At 37.0% G+C, this 21,550-nt stretch overlaps 1 protein-coding gene and 1 long non-coding RNA gene across 2 annotated transcripts; one reads left to right on the plus strand and one right to left on the minus strand.

The window, feature by feature from the left end:
• Window positions 1-14,779: 14,779 nt before the first annotated feature.
• LOC137708237 (putative GTP diphosphokinase RSH2, chloroplastic) lies at window positions 14,780-19,100 on the plus strand. Its single transcript, XM_068447272.2, has 6 exons — window positions 14,780-15,974; window positions 16,075-16,260; window positions 16,820-17,280; window positions 17,469-17,627; window positions 17,745-18,096; window positions 18,615-19,100. Exons 1-6 carry the CDS (start codon window positions 15,240-15,242, stop codon window positions 18,921-18,923), a joined length of 2,202 nt encoding a protein of 733 aa, XP_068303373.2. The 5' UTR covers window positions 14,780-15,239; the 3' UTR covers window positions 18,924-19,100.
• Window positions 19,101-19,439: 339 nt separating this feature from the next.
• LOC137709034 (uncharacterized) lies at window positions 19,440-20,959 on the minus strand. The gene is made up of 2 exons (XR_015958438.1): window positions 20,199-20,959; window positions 19,440-19,996 (listed from the first exon to the last, which is right to left on the minus strand). It is a non-coding gene; the product is annotated as an uncharacterized LOC137709034 (long non-coding RNA).
• Window positions 20,960-21,550: the final 591 nt, after the last annotated feature.

The raw sequence follows: 21,550 nt of genomic DNA on the forward strand, positions 1-21,550 counted from the left end.
ATAATATCCATAAAGTAATTATCCAAAATTTAAAACAGAACACCAACAAATAATCCAATTACATAGAAAAGTGTTGGGAAACTTAAACCAAAAAAATTAAGAGGTGGTTCGCCCACACTTCGGCCCATGTCTAAAATTTCTAATTTTCCATTGGTGCAGATGCCCCTTGAAAATTAAAAATCTCTAAATTGTATCTTCGGGATTATCCACTTGCATAAAGTCTTTACTGTTGTACGACGTGAATGATACTTGGCAACAACGTGAGTGGGAGCTCGGCAAACAGGGGACCACTGGTCATTTAAACCATAGTGATAACACATATCCACTTCTAAGATGGCAAGAGCGTTGCCTTTGTTTATGAAGTTGGAACCTTAGGAGATAGGGAATCACGCTTTAGGGCCGAAATTCCTCCCTTGGGTTGACTTCTGCACTATTAACCTTGAGTGTGTGATGGAGGGTTGGAACACTTCTCACAACCACAACGCTTTTTGTGTCCTTATAAGCCTCGAGATGTGTTAGCATATGCTTCAGGCACAACGCTCGAGTCATTAGGTCTAGCTTGATGATTCTTCATCAAATTCTAGTTTTGCTTCTCAATAACTAGTAAGACAAATATCAAATCCCAAAACTTGGTAAGCTTCTATGGCTTATGTTGTTATTCCAGGAAAATATTGGTGGCATTGAAGGTTGAATAGGTATTCTCTAGGGGATCCTGTTTAGTCAAGTCCTCTATACTGAATTTGAGAAGTGAACGAATTCAACAAACTCCATAGTTGTATTCATTCACAAACTTAAAGTGTTGGAAGCGTAAATGCTGCTAGTCGTGCCTTACTTCAAGCAAGAAGTTAATCTTTTTTATAATCAAAAAACTCTTCCAGAGCGAGCCATAAAGCTCTTGGATCATCCTCAGTAAAGTACTCGGTTTGTAATGCATCATGCATGTGTCTTTGGATGAAGATCATGGCAGTGACTTTGTCAGCTTCGTCAACCGGGTTATTCGTCTCAGCTTCCTTAACCAAGCTATTCGTCTTAGTTTCGTTAACCTGGTTATTCGTCTTAGCTTCAATGGTAGCCCTAAAACTCTTTGTAGTGAGGTGGAGCTTCACATCTTGAACCCACTTCAGGTAGTTTCTTTTAGATACTTCCAGAGCGATAAAGTCAAGTTTGTTAAGATTCAACATATTGCTGCAATGAAGGGTACAAGATCTTGGTTAGTACTATGGGTAAAAAACGTCCATAGTCAAAAAGTAGAATATTCGGGTTGTATAGACATGTTTGGTTTAAATTTAGCATGAAAAACTTTGAGTTTCATGGTTGTGTGTTTTATGAAAACTTTGAATTTCCATTGTACTATTAGAAACTTCGAGTTCAAACTAAAGGTATGAAATTCGGGTTCATAATTCCTATAAAAAACACATATATACAAGGCAATATATCCCTAAAGCAAGTAAATTAATTAAATTAAATTAAATGGCTTAACATAACCCGTGTCCAAATGTTGGGCTAAGAAAGGAAAAATGAAAGCCAAGTCCAGATAAATAGGGTTTCGGGTTTCATATGGGCAAAGTAAATATGCCCAGAAGAAAAAATAATTTTCGCATACTCGGATTGGATTGCAAGTTCATTAGGAGAAAATAAGTGGATTGAAAGCCCAAAAATAACACACAAAGCCAAATTGGGCTTATGTGTGTCTTTTTTTCTTAAGGTCTGCAAACAAACTTGGCCCTAAATGTGTCTTTTTTTTTCTTTTCTAAGGTCTACAAATAGACTTGGCCCTAAATAGGAGGGGCCAAAAGCAGAAAAGCCCAGGCCCAAAATAGTGGGATGGGTGGAGTGTGGGCTGAGCACATGGACGCCCAAAGGCCTTGGGTTTGAGTCAAGCACACCCCAGCAAGATTAGGTGTAGGCTTTGTTGAGGAAGATGGTGTGGCCGCCACAAGTGGCCACAATTTCAAGCCAAACACATCGGAACGAGTGTGGGTTGGTTAGAACCCATTGCACATCGACACTGGAAGGATCTCGACGTCGGGCATGTCTAAAGCTTGGTGATTTAACTTTGAATCTTGATAGATTTGATGAGATTTCGACTAAAATCTCATTGGTTGTCATTGAAGACAATTGGGTTCACCTAAAGCTATGAAAGCACGACTTTAGGCCATGGCCTAAGCAACTCAACTCGACTCAATGCTAGCTTACAGCTTCCAGCCATGGCTCGAGCGCGATTTTTCTAATTTGTTTCTTCCTCTTCATTTCTTATTTACATATATACAATTCACCATAATTATAACAATAATAGTAATATAATTGCAAGCAATAATTTGCGTAGAATATATAATTTGGTAATAAAAAAAATTAAGGTTCATACTCAATGGTGAATGTTTCATGGAATCAAGCTGAAAAAATATCAACAATTAAGACTGTGTTTTAAAAGAACCTAGATTGCGATGATGGATCTTGTGAACTAGCTTGTAGCAAAATTTCCTTAGCGCAACGTTAGGAGCATGCTGATAACGTGTTATGACATATTTTCTCTGAGAGGTGCGACAAAGAAGAGAGAAAGAGAATTGAGAAATTTCATGGATGTGTATTTCCCCTTGCTTGTGCATTTATTTATAGTAAACCATGAGGAGAGTTGTTCTCCAAGTAATACAAATCCTAACAGGAAAGAATCACTAGTATAAAGAGTAAACCAAATCTACTAAGGATTTACACAATCACACTTGTACCATAATTTATGTCACAACAAGCTAAATTCTTCTTCATGAGAAAATAAAAACATAATGGAAATCAATATTTAGAAAATATATTTTGAGACTCATTATGAAAAAAATATGATATGACTTAATATGGCAGACAAATAGAGAAGGGCTCAAAGAATTATGTGTGTTATTCCTCGTGCCGTGTACTTATAAACAACTTGATTTCATTCGTTTGCACTTTCAAATTTTTTTTATTATAGCAGTTTCGTTTTCGCTGAGTATTAATCCTATCCCTGGTATCAACTTTTTTTTTTTAATCATTCCTTTTTTGTTATTTATTAGGGTTCATTTTTTATTATAAAATGCAAGAGGAGATTTCATGCAAGGCATTGCAGGGAGGGAGATAGAAGTTATAGTATTTTCATATTTTTCTTTTTCTTTTTCTTTTTTTTTTGATTTTTTACGCTAGTTTCAAAGTTTGATTATTGGTTTTTTCAATTTTATCCTATTAGATATTAATTTTTAATTTAGATTAGTGTTTTCTTTATTAGTTATAATCCACATCATCATCCAAGTCATTTAATGTTTAAAACTCTCCACATCACTGTTAATCTAGACCGTTGAATGTTATAAAATCTAAAGACTACAAGGAAGCGTAAAAATATTTGTCAAAATGTTTGTCCCTTAATCCTATCTCATATATATATATATAAAGCCAACACCCTGGAGTAGTGAAGCTTTTAATATACCAAGAATACCTCTCATTAATTTATATTATATTTATATAAAGCTAGCATCCTAGGGATGAAGAAAGCGATATAGAGGGAGATTTATCATAAAATGAGGAGTAAATGACTTATTATTTTAATTTTTCCCTTTGGTAAGCTATATGTTTTAGTTTGAAGAACAAACATTATTACCTTCTGTCAAGCAGCATTTTGACGTTATTCTTTTCAAATTGGATTGATAAGGCTCATCTGTGATAAATAGAAAGGCCTCTCACTGGCGCGTGAACGCGTGCAGAAAGGCTACTTTTCAAAGATAAGTAGAGAGAAACTTGCTCTATGTTAGGGGTTTTTGTGTCAAATGCTTTGATGGGCTTGTATTATAAAGAGACGATCCAAAACCTTCTCATCCCCTATCTCTAAGTTACCGAGGACTATGCCAAAAGCATCCCGAAGGAAATGTAAGTCCAAGAGAATGCTTTGTTGTTCTTTTAGCAGCTTTTGGGTGCTTGGTCTGGTGTTATGTTGAGAGCTTTTGGCGCTGATGAAGTGCTTCTAGCGCTAATGAAGTACTTCTCACAGCTATAGAAGGTTTTCCTGCAGCTATGAAAGCTCTTCTCGTAGCTATAGAAGCTATTTTGATGATTGTTAATTCAACCTACGATAGTTAAATGCCCCATCTTTGGCGAAGTGCTGCCCTCGATAGTCAAATGTTTCCCTCGCTGATTCTGGCAGCTTTGAGGAGTATTTATTAAATTAATAAACACTAGGAACGACTGGTAATCGCAATAAATTATGACTTGCCAAAATGATGCGTGGTGTGGAAGCTAAAAGGCACTAGTTTGGTGTCAAAGAGAGAGCTAGGCTATTTTTGGTTATATGGTTTGAAGTGGCTAATCACAGATTTCTAATGCTTTGGTAGTTTTTTAGGAACCAGAAAAGCTTATGGGAAAACTTGGAATGAAATGAAAGCTTATCTCTAAAGAACTAGGGTTTTCTAAAATTAGAGAAAGCTTGTTCTGCTTGGTGCGTTCTTGCACTTGTCGTTCTTCTTCCTCCCGCGTTTTTGTCTCCCCATTACACTATACTAATGTCTTTATTTATAGAAGCATGGATCCTTCCAAGATTCAGCTAGGGGAATCCCTTGGTTTCTTCTCATTCTCCAAATCTGTTAAGTCTTTCCTTCTTCTTTTCATAGGTACAATATGGAGTTCCCTTTTGGTATAGCATTGAAGAGTGTCACTAGGTTTGTGAAGCCTGGGCTAGGCACATTGTCCAGAGCTTCTTCTTCCAACGCCAATTTCCATAGACTCTCTTTTTGGCAATGCTCATCCTTATTTTTCCCTTGTTTTCCAACGTAAGCTTGGAAAGGAAAGACTCATTCTCTCTATTAATGAGGCACATGGTTCTAGGCTAAATGTGATTTGGTCAGCTCAACCTTGGCTTGGTTGGTTCTTGAATATCTTAGTTGGTTTGTAAGGGAAAGGGTAACGATAAAGCTGTTGTCTTTCAAGCCTTCCCACATGAAGGCAAAATCATGGGCTTGGATTTTGGTGCTCCTAAACAGCCTAAAGTCTTCCACAGTTCTTCAGCATAGGCTTATTAAACTTTCGTATCCATCTACATCACGAACCACTCAGCAAGCCCCATTACGTGTCTTCAACTCATTTAAGCTTGTCACATGCTTAACGTGACTCAAGGTGCAATATTAATGTATTAATATTATAATATGACTTGGCACGGTAAATATGCATGATTTGCATGGGCTTGGCGTGATTTTACAAACATTCAATAAACTATTATTTTATTGGCATGACATGATCATAAATTTGCATACATCTCGTTTTCACACTTTTGCATGGATTTAAGTTTGGCTAGTGACACTTTCAAAATGATTGGTCATTAAGTGAGATTTTTGGGCCCCAACATTAACCGCTTTGATTGGATTGGGCTAAAGAACTAAATCTTGGCCCAAAACTTCAAAACACATTATGCCTGATAAGACTTTTTCCTTCTTCTCATGCGAAAACTGACGACATCATGATGATCTTTTTCATAGTTCCCTGTGCTTAGTTCATTATCTTAAGGAAAATCTATGTAACGATATTGGTTGAAGGGAAGCTGGTTTATGCTTTCTCCTTTTCTTAAGACAAATCCACATTCTTTCCCATCACTCCTTGTTGATTTCTATAAGGGATTTAGGCATGTTTTTTCCTTAGAAATTTTCTCTTGTTGTTTTGTTGAAATTACCTATCGGTTTTCTAAAACTCATTGGAAAAATGCAGATATTAGGATTACCTTTTACTAGCCTTAAAATGAATTGAAATCCAACATGCAATACCTGAATTTATCTCTTGGGAATGAGAGTAATTGTTTCCAATTAATGGTGAGGTCCAATTCATCGGCTATCGACCAGAATTAGGTCGCCAAAAAATCAATGTGAAACTCTAAGTATTATTTACACCAAAACAGCGACAAAATTGGTGATACTTTGACTAAGAAGAGTGATAGGGATATATTGGTGGTGGGTGGGGGGAGTATAATGGTCACTAGTGCGTCGCATGGAAGCGAGAAAAAAAAAACGTAGGACGAAGAAAAGGCTGAGACTAGGTAGTGGAATGAGAAAGACTCCCCAGTTGCCGGCTTTTTTTAGATTCCCACGATGACAAACACGTGTATGTGAGGGGCAAATTCGTAAATCTAATGTGCAACACAAAAAATAAGTTGGGGATTAAAAGCAGTAGAATGGCATTTTCGTGAAAACATTATTAATGAACAATGTTTTTTCACTTCAATTTTAGTATAGAGTAATATACAACTACCATTAGTAACGCTCAATCCCACATGAATTCATAAATGAATATGGTGTTACTCGTTTGAGCTTTATCGAATGATGAATCAAATATTGCAGATGACACTATCGCATAAGCGAAAATATATCTTATCTATGCACCCTAGTACAAATTTGATCTCTATTTTCTTTCCAGCTATTAACTAACTAATTAATTTATAATGTTGTCGTTCTACTAAAAAAGTTATAAATCAAATAATATTTTTATTTTTGACGTTATTCTTTTTCTTTATATATATATATATATACATATACATACATGTATATGTATATGTATATTCACGCCCTTATGCAAAAGGATCCCCATTTTTTCCAAAAAATAGGGACTAGGTGTGGGGCTCAGTGCACATCGAACTTCAATGATCGGAACCATCTAGTTTGTAAGTCTCGATTCATAGATCATCCTTCAAAAATTCAATTCAATCCAAAATCATTTGCCTATTTAATTATCAAAATAAAATTTAATTGTTTCTTATATAACAAAGTATTTGTTATTTTTTTTTATAACCCAATTAGATGTCTTAAATATTTCCGATTTGGCTAATATTTTGCAAGCATGATCTATGAGGTGCAAGTTGAAATATAGACGATTTGAATTGTTAAAATTCGATGTCGTGTGGACCCCACAACTAATCTCTATTTTTATAAAAAAATTGGAATCCCATATATATTAATCATGTTCAAATGCTACCTCATGTTTGTATGAATTTATTCTGTCTAGTGTAATTTTGAGGAAGTCAATCTATGTATTTAAAAGTTTTTAGTGAGTTTACTTGACTAAAAATAAATAAATTTATTTATTGTTTTAGTCTAGGATCTTGCAAACGAATTGAGGATTATCATGTTCGAGTTTACCTCTAGGGAAGGTAACCAAGCGGCGCATCGGTTGCGTTTGTTAAAAAACAATAAGGATTGTTTAGTTGGGATTGTATTGGTCTATAATTTCTTTTCAACACCTTAACTAAAGATGAAAACTTTTCAATTTACATTTAATAAAATCTATCGTTCGGTTAAAAAATGAATTTTGAAATACACTCAGCCAAACTTTTGTAACCAATAGCAGTACGATCCAACTTAAACTTTCACCCACTAACCAACCACAGCTACGCTCAAGAAATTGAAAGTAAAAAACCAAAAAAAGGGCACATAAAGTTGACCCTTTGGAGGCTTTTTAACCTCTTGTCAGACATTGAGCGCTCATAATTGTAGTCCACAAACAGTTACAGCCTCGTACCTTTTAACGACCGTCGGATACGAATCATACGATCCTGCGACCCCAAAGCCAGCCCCTCAGTGTCGGAGCTGACTCGGCCTCCACCACGTGCAAGGAGAGTGACTTCACAAACTATGACCGTGTCCAAACGAAGGCTCGCCTAACAGCCGTCATTACGGAACACGTGTAAGTCAACAGTGAGGACCGCGTGGCGGTGTCTGCTGTGTGTGACAGTGCCCACGTGGCCTGCTGCTTGAAGTTCCAAGGGATTGAACTGAATCTAACAAAAAATTACAATATTTCTATGAATTCGAAAATTAGAAATACAAATTAATTAATTAAAGTATTTTGGTGGTGACGTGGTCCTTATCGTGGACTGTAGTGTGCTGGCGCTTATCGAGGACGGCAGAGAATGGAGAATTAACTCTCCCTCTGTAGTGAAATGGCAGTAATATCCCTGTGATTTTCTCGTCTACAAACCCCACACAACAGTTTTTTATTATATTATTTATTTGCGTAATAACATTAGTAGGTTAAATTTTAAAGAAATGAATAGATGAGATCTCACCAGCACCATATTGAATAAACATTATTGTTTTCCATCCTCGCGATAAAATTTCATCTGCAACCCCACATAATAATTTAGTTCTAATAAATTTGTAACTTACTTAGTTTACAATATTTATTAGTATTCTTGATGTTATGTGTTTGATTTCCTCCTCCCTTGATATTGCTCGGCTAGTTCTTGTGATCCACAATTATATCCTGAAGTTAGTCATAAAAATGATCTCTACCGACATTAAATGGACTCGTGTCTCGAGAAAAACTTACATCAAATGCTCATTTTGCGTTGTTGAATAACCTATAATTTTTCACTACTTTAAGGGTACATTTGTTGCATTGGACTGTCTCTGACTGAACTAGCTGCATGGACTAAGTTGGACTAGCTTAGACTAGACTAAGCTGGACTAGCTTAGTGAAGCGTTTGGTGCTATGTCAGGACTAAGGAACAAAATAATAACCAATTCCAATATTATATTATTTAATCCATATTTATTAATATTTTATATTATTTAATAAATATTTAGTAATATTTTATTATTACTTCTGACTATTTTCTCATTCTAGAAACATCATTCCATTCCCAATTGTTTTCCGTTCATCCCATCTTTCTTCCTAAATTTTCTCCGCCCCTTTCCCTCTGTTTTCTTCCTAACTTTTCTTTGTCCCTCTCCCTCTTTTTCTTCTTCCCTCTCCCTCTTCATCTCCATCTTCTTCTTCCTTTTGTTCTCCGTTCATCTCCCTCTTTTCTTCCTTTTGTTCTCCATTCATCTCCCTCTTTTATTCCTAATTTTTCTAAGACCCAATTGGTGAATCAGAACCCGATCAGAATCTGGGTCAGCTGGGTATTTATGGGTCTGCTTCTCCGGCGTCAATGGCAAAGGTCTGCGATAAAGGAGTCAGGACTTGGTGTATATGTGATTAGAGCGATTGTTATGCATTTCATACTTACAACGATTTTGTAAATATTTTTTCTTTTTTGTTTAGAATTTTGGATTTGGATATGATTTGGAAAATGGAAAGACTGCAAAATTTTGCCTTTTTTGTTTTGAATTTTGCTGGATATGGTTTGTTACACGCCAAGACGAAGTAGGGAGTTGGTAGATGGGAAGGGCAAAGCGAGGTGGGCGTAGCGGAGAGGAGTGGCTTAGCAGTCCGGCCGATTTCGGAGGGTTTCACTAAGACCCTTTAGCGAAGAGCTTAGTCCTGTTTAGTTGGGGCGAGTCTCATTAAACTTTGTCCTGGCGTGTAACAAACATGGACTACTCTGCCAGTTAATCCGGTCCAATCTAGTGAATGCTAGTGAGTGCAAACAAACGCACCCTGATTGGCATAGCATGGCTTAAATTGGTGCAGTATCAGTATGCATTTGCCATATAACAACATCTTTAATGGAAAAGAAAATTGTAGCAATGGTCTCTCAACTATAACCCAATTACAGCAATAATCTCTTAACTAAAAATTCATGACCAATAGTTCTTAACTCCTCAAAATGTGCAGCTATGCTCTTTTTCGTCAACTCTGTCAGAACTTCGTTAAAAAGAGTCATGTAGGAATAATCATTGCTACAATTTGGTTAAGTTGAGGGATCATTGCTCCAATTGGGTGAAAGTTGAGGGACCATTTCTCCAATTGGGTTAAAGTTGATGGATCATTTGTACATTTTTTCATTTAGTGTCCTATATTTTCTTCTTGATTCTAACCTCACTTGCATGGCACGTGACTCATTTTGGTGGAAGTTTTAACAGAGTTGATGAAAATGACCATAACTACACATTTTGATGAGATAAGGAACCAATGGTCATGAATTTTTAATTGAATGACCATTGCTCCAATTGAGTTAAAATTGATGGACCATTGCTACAATTTTCTCTTAATGAAAATGTATTAATTTGATGGTGGATATGGCAAATATTATATTTTCTCCAACGGATATGAAATTTTTGTTCTAATAATATTTGTATGCCTCACTTAAAAATAAATCAATTAAAACCAGTTTTCATGATGAACTATTAATGTATCACTGGAATCTACACAACAAAACTATTAATAAAATGAATAGGCAATAATTTCTCTTATGTTAAAGTTGGCAACAAAAAATTCCTATGCTAATCCACATTTTGGTTTGAGCTTTTTTATACCTTCAAATTTAGTTTTGTGGCATTTTGCTTTAGATTTAACTCATCAGCAGATGATGCTCTAATAACATGCATGGAGAAATTTTGAAATTTTAGAATAACGCTGATAGTGTCACATAATATTAGTAGCATGTGTTATTAACTTGAGGAGCAACATGTTTGTAGTGTGAGTTGTATACTAGCACAAACGCAACATAGATAGACCTAATAACACCACATTAGAAGGCGATGGTTATAACGAAAAATTTACCAACAAAAAAAAAATGTGAGTGCGACTACATAGTACTACAGTCTATTGGTATTTCTCTTCATTTGTACGTGAGAGATCTTAGGTTCGATTCTCACTAAAGACGAATTTGAACCACATTATTGCTAATCTATTGTGAGGCTAAACCCAATCCATTTCTCTTAATGTAAATAATATCGTTGTTAAAAAAATTAAAAAAAAAAAAAAAAAAAGCGTGTGATGTTTCTCTAACACAACATGTTTGGATTAATACCTTTGGCATGTCCTTTATCTACCGTGCCCAAAATCATACCTAATAACATGAATATTGATGTTGACAAAAAAGGACATGACTATCTGATATTGTGCATATCATCATACGTGTTTTATGATCATCTTGTTTGTTAAATGATGATCAAGTTTTCCTACAATTAGTGGAATTTAACTTTAGACGAAAAGCTTGATTGCAACATATGATATGAGCACACTACTGTGACATTTATAATTGGTTTTTCTCCTATATTCTCTTACCATTTCAATATTTGATAATTATACGAGTGGATAAGCACAAAATATAAAAACAATAGATAAAGGAATAACTCTACAAACTTAGCCACTAAACTAACTATTTTATACGTTGCTTAATTAGTGCATGCTTGGTCCCATTTGGTATAACTTTTTTATTACCAAAAACTGTTTTACTTTAAGCAATATTTTTTTTTTTTTGGGTAAAACTAAGATATTATGTTTATTTTAAAAGCAATGGACTCTTGATAGTAGCTCTTAAGAGCATCTCCAAAAGAGATGTCAAAAGATAAATGTCAAATATTAATTTGATGACTGACGTGGCAATAACAAATTTTCTCTTTTTCCAACCAATATATTTTTTTTTTGTTTTAAATGATATTTATAGGACCCATTTTAAAAAGAAATCAATTAAAATAAATTTTCAAGATCTATAATTAGTGCATTAATGAGATCTACACAGTAAAATAATTAAAAATTATTTGACATCACATTTTCTTTCGGACCATCTCCAAAGGAGATGTCAAATATGCCAAATAGGATTAAAAGACATTTAGGTGCTCTCCAATGGATATGTCATATATGATGTGACATGTAAGTCATTTGACTCATTACTTTCTAGCTACCTTTTTTTACAGCAAACAAAGAAGGAGTCAAATATATTTAACTGAATTTTTTAATACATGGGTCTCATTAACAACCAATAGAATAAAAACTACGATTAAATTGATTATTTTTTAATAGTTAATGTAACTCTAGGCCCAATAAAGTAATAAAATAAATATTTGACACATCCATTGGAAAAAAAAAGAAGAGAATTTAGAGCATCTTCAAAGAAGATGTCAAAATGTCCAAACCAACAATAACAATAACAAAAGATAGAAACAATGATTTCCAACCGAAAAGCCAAATCTGATGTGGCATGACATGGATTGACATATCTCCCCATTGCTGCCAAATTTGATAGCAGCGCCAAATGCTTTTTAATTAATTATTAAATACTTTTTTTATTGTTTTCTTCTTTAACTCTTTCTTCTTCTCTGAGCTTAACTCCTTCGGTGAGGTCTCTAACGCTAGGGCATCGTCCAACGCCTCCCCCTTCTTCTTCGCCTTATCTGAAACCTTATGAACCAAAAAACTACAATAACTCTTCAAAATCCTATCCAATTCCTTTGCCAATCCCTCCTGCCCTTTTGATGCAATCATCAATCCGTAATTCAAAAAATTGTCCAGATAGTTAATCTTCGCTTTTGGGTCCAATCTGGGCCCGGAGTCAGAATCTGGCGGGGCATAGAGGGAGAAAAAATAATGCAAGTGGTCAAGCTTAACGGTGCATTCGTCCTTAGCCAGAGGCCACTGGATCTCGTTGCCGACTCGGGTGGAGCGGATGTCGCAGGCGGAGTAAAGGGGTGGTATTGGTAGGTAGGGTTAGGGTTTTCGAGGAATAGATTTTTGTAGAGGTCTTTCATGTCGAGGGAAGGGTAGAGATTTGGGGCTGAGGAGTTTTTGGGTTCGATGATCTCCAGGTATGGGTCATATGAATTTCTTGGACTAGTACTGTCATATGAATTTCTATTATCAAATTATTTATATATGTAAAAATATAAAATATATAATAGCAATTATGAAGAAAAAAAAATAGAGTAATAAAATAATAATTTAATTTGACATATCGGGTGTCATATCCCTACCCAGGCCCTTACCACATCCTGGGCTCAACTCCATCGTAACACGATATTGTCCGCTTTGGGCCCCTACCACACCTTCACGGTTTTGTTTTTGGAAACTCACAAGAGAACTTCCTAGTGGGTCACCCATCCTGGGATTGCTCTCACGCAAACTCGCTTAACTTCGGAGTTCCGATGGAACCTGAAGCCAGTGAGCTCCCAAAAGGCCTCGTGCTAGGTAGAGATGAGAATATACATATAAGGCTTACATAATCCTCACCCCTAGACGATGTGGGATGTAACAATCCACCACCCTTAGGGGCTCGACGTTCTCGTCGACACACATCTGGCCAGAGATTGGCTCTGATTCCAAATTGTCATATCCCGACCCGGGCCCCCACCACATCCCTGGCTCGACTTCACCGTAGCACGATATTGTCCGCTTTGGGCCCTTACCACACCCTCACAGTTTTGTTTCTAGGAACTCACACGAGAACTTCTCAGTGGGTCACCCATCCTGGGATTGCTCTTGTGCGAACTCGCTTAACTTCAGAGTTCCGATGGAACCCGAAGCTAGTGAGCTCCCAAAAGGCCTCGTACTAGGTAGAGATGAGAATATACATATAAGGCTTATAGGATCCCTACCCCTGGGCGATGTGGGATGTAACATCGAGTGGAGAGTAAAATTTAAAAAAATGTCAAAATGACACATAAGTTGTCAAATTCAAATTTTATGTTTAAAATTTGACATCTCCTTTAGAGATGGTCTTAGCACTTGTATTCAATTGTCACATCAGCCATCATATAAAATTTTGACATATTATATTTGACATCTCCTTTGGAGATGCTCTCATATATCAAATTTGACATATGAAAACTTATACGTCAATCCATATCGATTAGAGTTTGCTCCTACCTTCAAATTTGATTACAAGGCATTCCAACTAGGATTTGACATCTTATTTGGAGATGGTTTAAAAGCAGCATATAGGTTATTTTTAAAAGCTACTTTCATACAAAATGAATCGAGCCTTTAATGATATTTTCAATTTATGTAATACTCTTTATTTATTCTTCTACACACATTTTATTCCTTGTAGAATAAAAATAATTGTCAACAACTTCAACTATAAACACCCTTACTACCACTGCTATTGTTGACCCCGCCAACACCATACCTTTACCATTGTCGCTACCATCACCCCCACCACCATCATCACCACATCGTCACCATTACCTCCACTACCATGTCCATTTTTGCCTTTGTATAGAAATACATTACCTATGCATTAAAATTTACAATACACTTTACACTGCTTTTAGTACTCATAACACTTTTAAAAATACAATTTACTAAACACTCACCTATTTTATTTTACAACTAATTATCATTAAAAGACAATAAAAACAGTTTTTTTTAAAACAACACAATCTCAAACGGACCCTTATTATTCCCTTGACCAACTTGCACTCCCAAATTTGGTTTTTGCTGTTTTTGGGTTTCCATAAAGGATAATTGGAAGGGAATGTAAAAGAGAAAATGCAAATTACATTTGAAAATCTATTGCAAAATTTGTGTATTTTATTCAAGTTTCGAGTTCGATTTCCTTATTTAATTTGTGCATTTGATATATGTACAGTACATATGTGGCCTTTTACCAAAAAAGAAAAAACATTCTGTACTTTTCTAATAACATTCTGTACTTTTCTAATTCTGGTTGTTTTCTTTTCGTATCCAATTAAAGCACAAAACATTGCCAGATCCATATACACAGCACCAACCTTTTTGCTTCTGGAACATTTGAAATTTATAATTAGATTATATGTGATTAAATTAATCTAATAATACGTCATTTGATATTACGGTCCACTGATATTCCTCTTCATTGTGATTAAAGTAATATAATAATCCGCATTATTGCTAGCCCAAAGACAAATTTGAACCGTATTATTGCTAACCCATTGTAAGACAAAATCCATCATCTCTCTTAATACAAATAATATCGTTTATTAAAAAAAATATCTAATAATCCAGATTGTCTAATTTTAAAAAATAAAAAATAGAATCCAGTTGGTCTAAAACCAAATTCACATATCACCAGGACTTTTAGGTAATTTCACAATTCCATTGCCTGGCCTGTAAGCAATAACCACTTGATGAAAAACAACAAAACGGAGAGAGAGAGGAGGCAGATTCCCGAAAAAGAAAAAAATAAAACCCGAAGAAAGAAGCTTCTTTTTTTCTTCACATTCCTCCTCTCTCCTGTGCGTTTCTTAAGCGTCCTTGACTCACTTTCCTCGAAATTTAGGTCTAGATTTTTTCTGTTTCTGTTGAGTCAATTTCTATAAATTTCTACATTTTTTCACAATCTTTGATTTATTTAGAATTTTAGATACGGAATCATTCTACCCATTGGGGTTTTTTTTTTTTTTTTTTTTTTTTTTTCAAAAATTAACTTACTGGGTCTCTGAGAAATCCATTTGGGTGTCTGGAGTTGTTTGTTTCCCGGGAAAGTTAGTTGCTTTTGCCAAGAAAATTAGTGGGTCGTCGAGAAAATTCGATTTGAGCGAAAGCTGTATCTGGGTTTTCTCGATTTGTGAGTTGGGGTCCAAAATCGTCGCAAAAAGGAAGCTATGACGGTCCCGACAATAGCTCTGTACGCGGCGCACCCGTGCCAGATCAACGCGCACACCTCACACGATTTCGAATTGGGCTCTCGATCTTCTTCGTCAACGGCGTCGACCCCCTCCACTTCGCAGAAGCCGGTGACTGGCGGGCTCTCGTGCCTATTCTCCTCGCCGACGGTGAAGCATGCGTCTTCCTCGTCGAGTTTTTCGGGCGGGGGAGAGGAATTGGGCTCTCTATGGCACGATAGAGGCGAGGAATTGAGCAGCTCGTTTCGGTATTCTGGGAGCAAGTTCAATGGGGCTTCGATGAACCGGGACCAGAGCCCGGTTTCAGTGTTTCAGGGTCCGGTTTCGTCTTCCAGTAGCGGTGTTTCAGGTTCGGCGAGGAGCCCACCAATGAGAATTACAAGGGAAAGGTCTGGCAATGGAGATATTAGCTTGAATTCGATTCGGTGTAGAAGTAATGGGTTGTTTAATGGGTTTGTGAGGGGTGCTTTGGGCTCTTCCTGCATAGATTACGACTCGCCGAGCTTCGAGGTTCAGACTGATGGTTTGGATGTGGGTTCATCAGCTGTGCTTGTTGATGAATTGACTTTCAACATGGAAGATGGGTTTTTGGAGGGAATTGCTGAGCCTTATGCTAAGGAGTTGCTTGTGGGTGCGCAGCTGAGGCACAAGATTTTCTATGAAGATTTTATTATCAAGGCCTTTTACGAGGCTGAGAAAGCGCATAGAGGGCAGGTAAATTTTGTTTGGGTTTGAAATTTGTGTGCATTTTGTGTTTTGGGATTTTGGCGAATTGGGTTGAGAAGTTTTGTTGTATTGTATTGTTTTGTTGCAGATGCGAGCAAGTGGCGGTCCTTATTTGCAGCATTGTGTGGAGACAGCGGTGTTGCTCGCATTGATCGGTTCTAACTCGACAGTTGTTGCTGCAGGGCTTTTGCATGACACGCTTGATGATTCTTTTATGTGTTATGACTACATATTTGGGAAATTTGGAGCCGGGGTTGCTGATTTAGTAGAAGGGGTATGTGTTCGATAATTTTCATCAGTTTATTGTATTACTGAATGGTAGTAATTAAACAAGTATCAATATTTGTTTGTTTTCGTATGTTGAACACTAAATTCAAGTATTTTTTTTGGTCTGATGAGATATACATTGTTCATGGTATGTCAATTGTTTCATGGATTCTGCTTAGCTTTCTACAACATCTGCATTGGAACTTTACAGATGGTATAATAGATGTCATATTGAATAAAAGTTAACTGTTGTCCTCTCATCTGAACGAATGCTTGTGTTATCAATTAATTCCATAGTTGAGCTCATGTTAACACGAGTTACGTGATTCTCATGGCCAAATGTTGCAGCTGTATGAAGTTAAAAATCGTGTTGCATGGTGTTCTAATTGTAAATTAGAATAGAAAAAGCAGCTGTTGAGATTTACGTAATGATACTCTATTTACAAAACTGAAACCTAGTGAGGATTCTATAAATAGTATTGTTGCGGCGTTTGTTTTTCTATAAATATATGTATATGAAATTGACCTTAAGTAGTTCTAATCTAGTTCTTTATGGAATTTATTAGGTGTCTAAGCTCAGTCATTTGAGCAAGCTTGCCCGTGATAATAATACTGCGTGCAAAACAGTTGAGGCAGATCGCCTGCATACCATGTTCCTAGCCATGGCAGATGCCCGTGCTGTCCTCATTAAATTGGCAGACCGATTGCATAATATGATGACACTAGATGCATTACCCTTGGCTAAACAACAGAGGTTTGCAAAGGAGACTTTAGAGATTTTTGTGCCCTTGGCCAACAGACTTGGAATCTCTAGCTGGAAGGTGCAGCTGGAAAATTTATGTTTTAAGCATCTCAACCCGGATCAGCACAATGAACTGTCCTCTAAGCTTGTAGATACGTTTGACGAGGCAATGATTACTTCTGCCACGGAGATATTAGAGCGCGCTCTCAAGGATAAAGCCATTTCCTACCATGTTCTTTGTGGGCGGCATAAGAGTTTGTATAGCATCTACTCCAAAATGTTAAAGTATGTTCTCTCTCCCTCTCTCTCTACTGCATCATAAAAGTTGACCGTAATTTTTTTTATAATAAACATAGTTCTTAATGCATCACTAGATTAATGAATTATAGTTGTATGCTTTGACATCCATGTGCTAGCACATTATTCTCCATGCCTGGATTGAAGTGAACATGCTTATGGCTTATTTTCCACAGGAAGAAGCTAAACATGGATGAAATACATGATATTCATGGGCTACGTTTGATTGTCGAAAATGAGGAAGATTGTTACGAGGCACTTAAAGTTGTTCACCAACTATGGTCTGAGGTCCCAGGAAAGTTCAAGGACTACATAACTCAACCCAAGTTTAATGGGTATGCCATACCTCTAAAGTTCTTTGGTTTCTTTATCAACATACCTCAAAAAAGCTCTAGTCATCTAGTGAATCCTTTTTCCACATTCTCATCCTAATATTCATCTAATAAATATAGGTATCAGTCATTGCACACTGTGGTGATGGGTGAAGGCATGATTCCACTGGAAGTGCAAATTCGAACGAAGGAGATGCATTTGCAAGCTGAGTTTGGATTTGCAGCTCATTGGAGATACAAGGAAGGCGACTGTAAGCACCCCTCGTTTGTGCTTCAGATGGTTGAGTGGGCCAGATGGGTGGTCACTTGGCAGTGTGAGGCAATGAACAGAGACCGCTCCTCTATTGGCCGTGACGATTTAATCAAGCCACCCTGCACATTTCCTTCGCATTCTGATGACTGTCCATATTCTTACAAGCCCCACTGTGGTCAAGATGGGCCGGTGTTTGTCATCATGATTGAGAATGATAAGGTTCGTTTCAGAAAACTTCCTGTTAATTTTGTATGAATATTTTTAATTGGTTTATAGCTGGATTTAATATAATTAACCATATATGAGGTGGGTCTTTATGGGACTTTCTAACTTTCATATGGCAATGACTTTAAATTTTTGTATATGGATGATACTGTTGAACTGATGTCTACACCATCGAAGTTTCATATTTGCAATTATGCATTAAGCATGGTGTCTTTAGTTGATAGACGCATATTATGCACCTTGTTGAGTTTCCACATTGCAAACAAAGTTGGGACAAGCAAAATAATATGGCACGCATTTAGCAATCAGGTAGGCACAAGTCTTGACGTGAATAAGTTTGTGTTGGGGTTTTGTAGATTTAATTGTAAGAAATGGCCGTATTTTCCGTTTATATCACAGAGACAATTTGTTCGTATTGTATGCTTTTCATTAATCTTTATTCGAAAATATACAGAAAAACAAGGAGATACTTATTTACAACGAGTCTGACCATGTACGTTCTATTATTCCAGATGTCTGTGCAAGAGTTTCCTGCAAACTCCACTGTTATGGATCTGCTGGAAAGAGCTGGGCAAGGGAGCTTGAGGAGGACACCGTACGGGTTCCCACTGAAGGAAGAACTGAGGCCCAGGCTGAACCATGCGCCAGTGAACGATCCTACATGCGAGCTGCAGATGGGGGATGTGGTGGAACTGACTCCAGCTATTCCGGACAAGTCTTTGACAGAGTACAGAGAAGAGATTCAGCGCATGTACGACCGGGGCTTGAGTGTATCGAGTGCAGGGCCTGCCGCTAATAGTATGGCAGGTTGGAGAAGTTGACCGGCACGCGGTTGTCCTGTTTATGGTTGGTTGTATCTAGTGACACCAAAGTCATTCTTGTGTATAAATGAAAAGCATTTGTACAGAACAGGTACGTGGTTCTGTTATTCAATGACTAACTGAATTCAACAAGGTGTTAAAATTGTTTTATCTTGAAGGGTTTTCACTTTGTATGCACTATTGTCTCCCGGCATTTATGTTTTTACAAGTTTCTGTATCGGATGACTAAACTTGCAACGCGCTTTGTTATTTCGACTTCCTTTTGCTTCTCCGTTGACATGTTGGCGAATTCTCGTATCCCCTCACCGCATTGGCCAATTGTTATTTTGATTTCATACAAGCAATATTAGGAGAGGGAGAAGGATAGGGGACTAGTGTCGATGGAGATTAGCTAATGTCTTACATACGATGAAGAGTTTATGGAGATTTTCCAGAGTAACAGATAGTTTTGAACTTTTAATCGTTAAAACTTCACTTTAAAATACAAATTAAATCTAACAGTTAAAAAACCCGGAATATCATATACTCCATAGTATCATAGAACTTTTGGAGTTTTTGATCACAATGGGTAAGAAAAAAAGGCAAAACTGGTTCATGTTTTTTCAGTTCAAGCGATATTACTACACTTAATTACAAACTACGGGGCCGGGGAGGGGGAGGGTTTGACCGCGAGACGCACTAAGTTGAAGAAAATGCCTAACCACCAAGGCAATCCACCACTTGCACTTCTCGTTTAGTAACCATCTTACGTTATAAGCATTCAAACTTAACTGTGAATCAACAGGACTGCAGAAGTAAACAGCATATCTGTTTCTTCCCATTGGCCAGATCCTCACTTGGTGCGTTTAGTGAGGGGGAAGGATACCCTTTGGGGCGTGTCCTGGGGCACCCCAGAGGGCTTTGGTTCTTCATCCTCCACCATTTCTTCCGTTGCTTGCGTTGGTTGTTTCTTCGGGATTGCAAGTTGATAGTTCGGGCTGATCAACGTGTTCAGGTGGCAATGCCACTCCAGGCCCTGCAATTGATTTTGGTAACGGGATTTTGTTTCTGTTTCTAGCCAACTCCGGTAAAACCTGATAATGAGTGTCAGTCCCTTAAGATAATGCTCGATGAAAAACACGCACGCACATACACAAGCTGATGAAAGCGTATTATCTTTGAAAACTTTGCTTGATGTTATAAAATGACATAAGAAAGTTTTGATGCATCTTCTCTAACAATTTTATTACAGGAACTCAGATTTAGCAGATGAAAAAAAAAATAAAGCGGCTTTACCAGCATGTTCTGAGTAGACCTGTGCATCACTTAGAACATCAACAACATATCGATACCATAGCTCCAGGAACTGGTGAACAACACGAGGTTCATATTCCTCCAGACCCATTGATTTCAACAGTGTTTTCACGATCTTAGCGTCTCTGGGCAAGTCCTCATCTTCCCCTGCCATTTTCTGGTTCCGGGTACTTATGTTAGGCTGGCCGGCACGGTTGGGATGGGATAAACCTCTAAACTAGTGAACCTTCCCGTGAAATTATCAGTTACGATTCACTTTGTTGCACCAGAAATAAGCATTCAGAACTTTGGAGGCAGTGATTGATGAACATACAAAATTTGGGGAACAATTAACACAATAAGCATAGCAAACTAGCAGAAATTCGAGGCAGTGATTGATGAATGTACAGATTTCTTGGCAAATTAACACAACTAGGATAGAAACCTATCACAAACTTGAGGCGATAATTGATGAATATACAAATTTGGACGAAGATAAGCAGTGAGCAGAAAACACAACGAACGACGGAGGCTGCTATTAGCGCAAATTAAAACTGGTAGAGACCAACAATTAAAAAGGAAACACAATCAGATCCAATTATATCAAATACTGAAAGGAAAAAACACATGATATTCTGATTCACGCCCCCTTCAATCTCCCCTGCTTACCGGAAATTTGCATGGAAAGGTCGACTTTTATATCCGAATTTTGTCCCTTGTAATAACTAAAGTACAGGTATTGAATATTGATTGGTTAGAATGTAATAAGGAGAGGTGTAGAGGATTGCCACATAGGCAAATTAGTTAGGAATGTAGTGTTATAAAAGCTACTGTACAAATGTTTACAATTCATTCAATTCAGTTGGTTCTCTTTTCCGCTGCTTATCTTCTTTCTCTCTTTAACCTTTCTTTCTCAAGCTTCTTGATTTCTTCGATCTTCATCTGCTAAGAGTTGTTGGAGTTATCATGGTATCAAGAGCCAGCGATCGTGCGTGGGTCTGTGCTCGTCAGAATCAGTGATGGAAGCGTGATGGTTTGCAGATCTGTCTGGTGATTTGGAGTATTTTTCTTGCCGATTTGGGGTTTTCTATATGCAATCAAGGTGAAGCAGGAATTTCAGGTCCTGTATGTAGATGATATAATACTTACAGGTTCGAATATCACCAAAGTCCAGGTTGTGATTACTGCTCTCAGTGAGATATTTGATTTAAAGGACATGGGAAGGCTCACATACTTCTTAGGGCTGTATATTCAGTATAAAATCAATGGAGATATGTTTATTAGTCAGACCAAATATGCACAAGAGCTTATAAAAAAAGAAGGAATAGAGAATTGTAGGCCTGCACCAACACCTT

This window comes from Pyrus communis, chromosome 17, assembly GCF_041283825.1.
Source record: "Pyrus communis isolate YQ-2024b chromosome 17, ASM4128382v1, whole genome shotgun sequence".
Taxonomy (NCBI): domain Eukaryota; kingdom Viridiplantae; phylum Streptophyta; class Magnoliopsida; order Rosales; family Rosaceae; genus Pyrus; species Pyrus communis.

Excerpts from the sequence above, each read along its gene's own strand:
- LOC137708237 (XM_068447272.2), top strand. The coding sequence starts at position 15,240 with ATGACGGTCCCGACAATAGCTCTGTACGCGGCGCACCCGTGCCAGATC. Across the intron at positions 15,975-16,074 it reads AGAAAGCGCATAGAGGGCAG|ATGCGAGCAAGTGGCGGTCC; the intron begins GTAAATTTTGTT and ends GTTTTGTTGCAG. Across the intron at positions 18,097-18,614 it reads TCATGATTGAGAATGATAAG|ATGTCTGTGCAAGAGTTTCC; the intron begins GTTCGTTTCAGA and ends CTATTATTCCAG.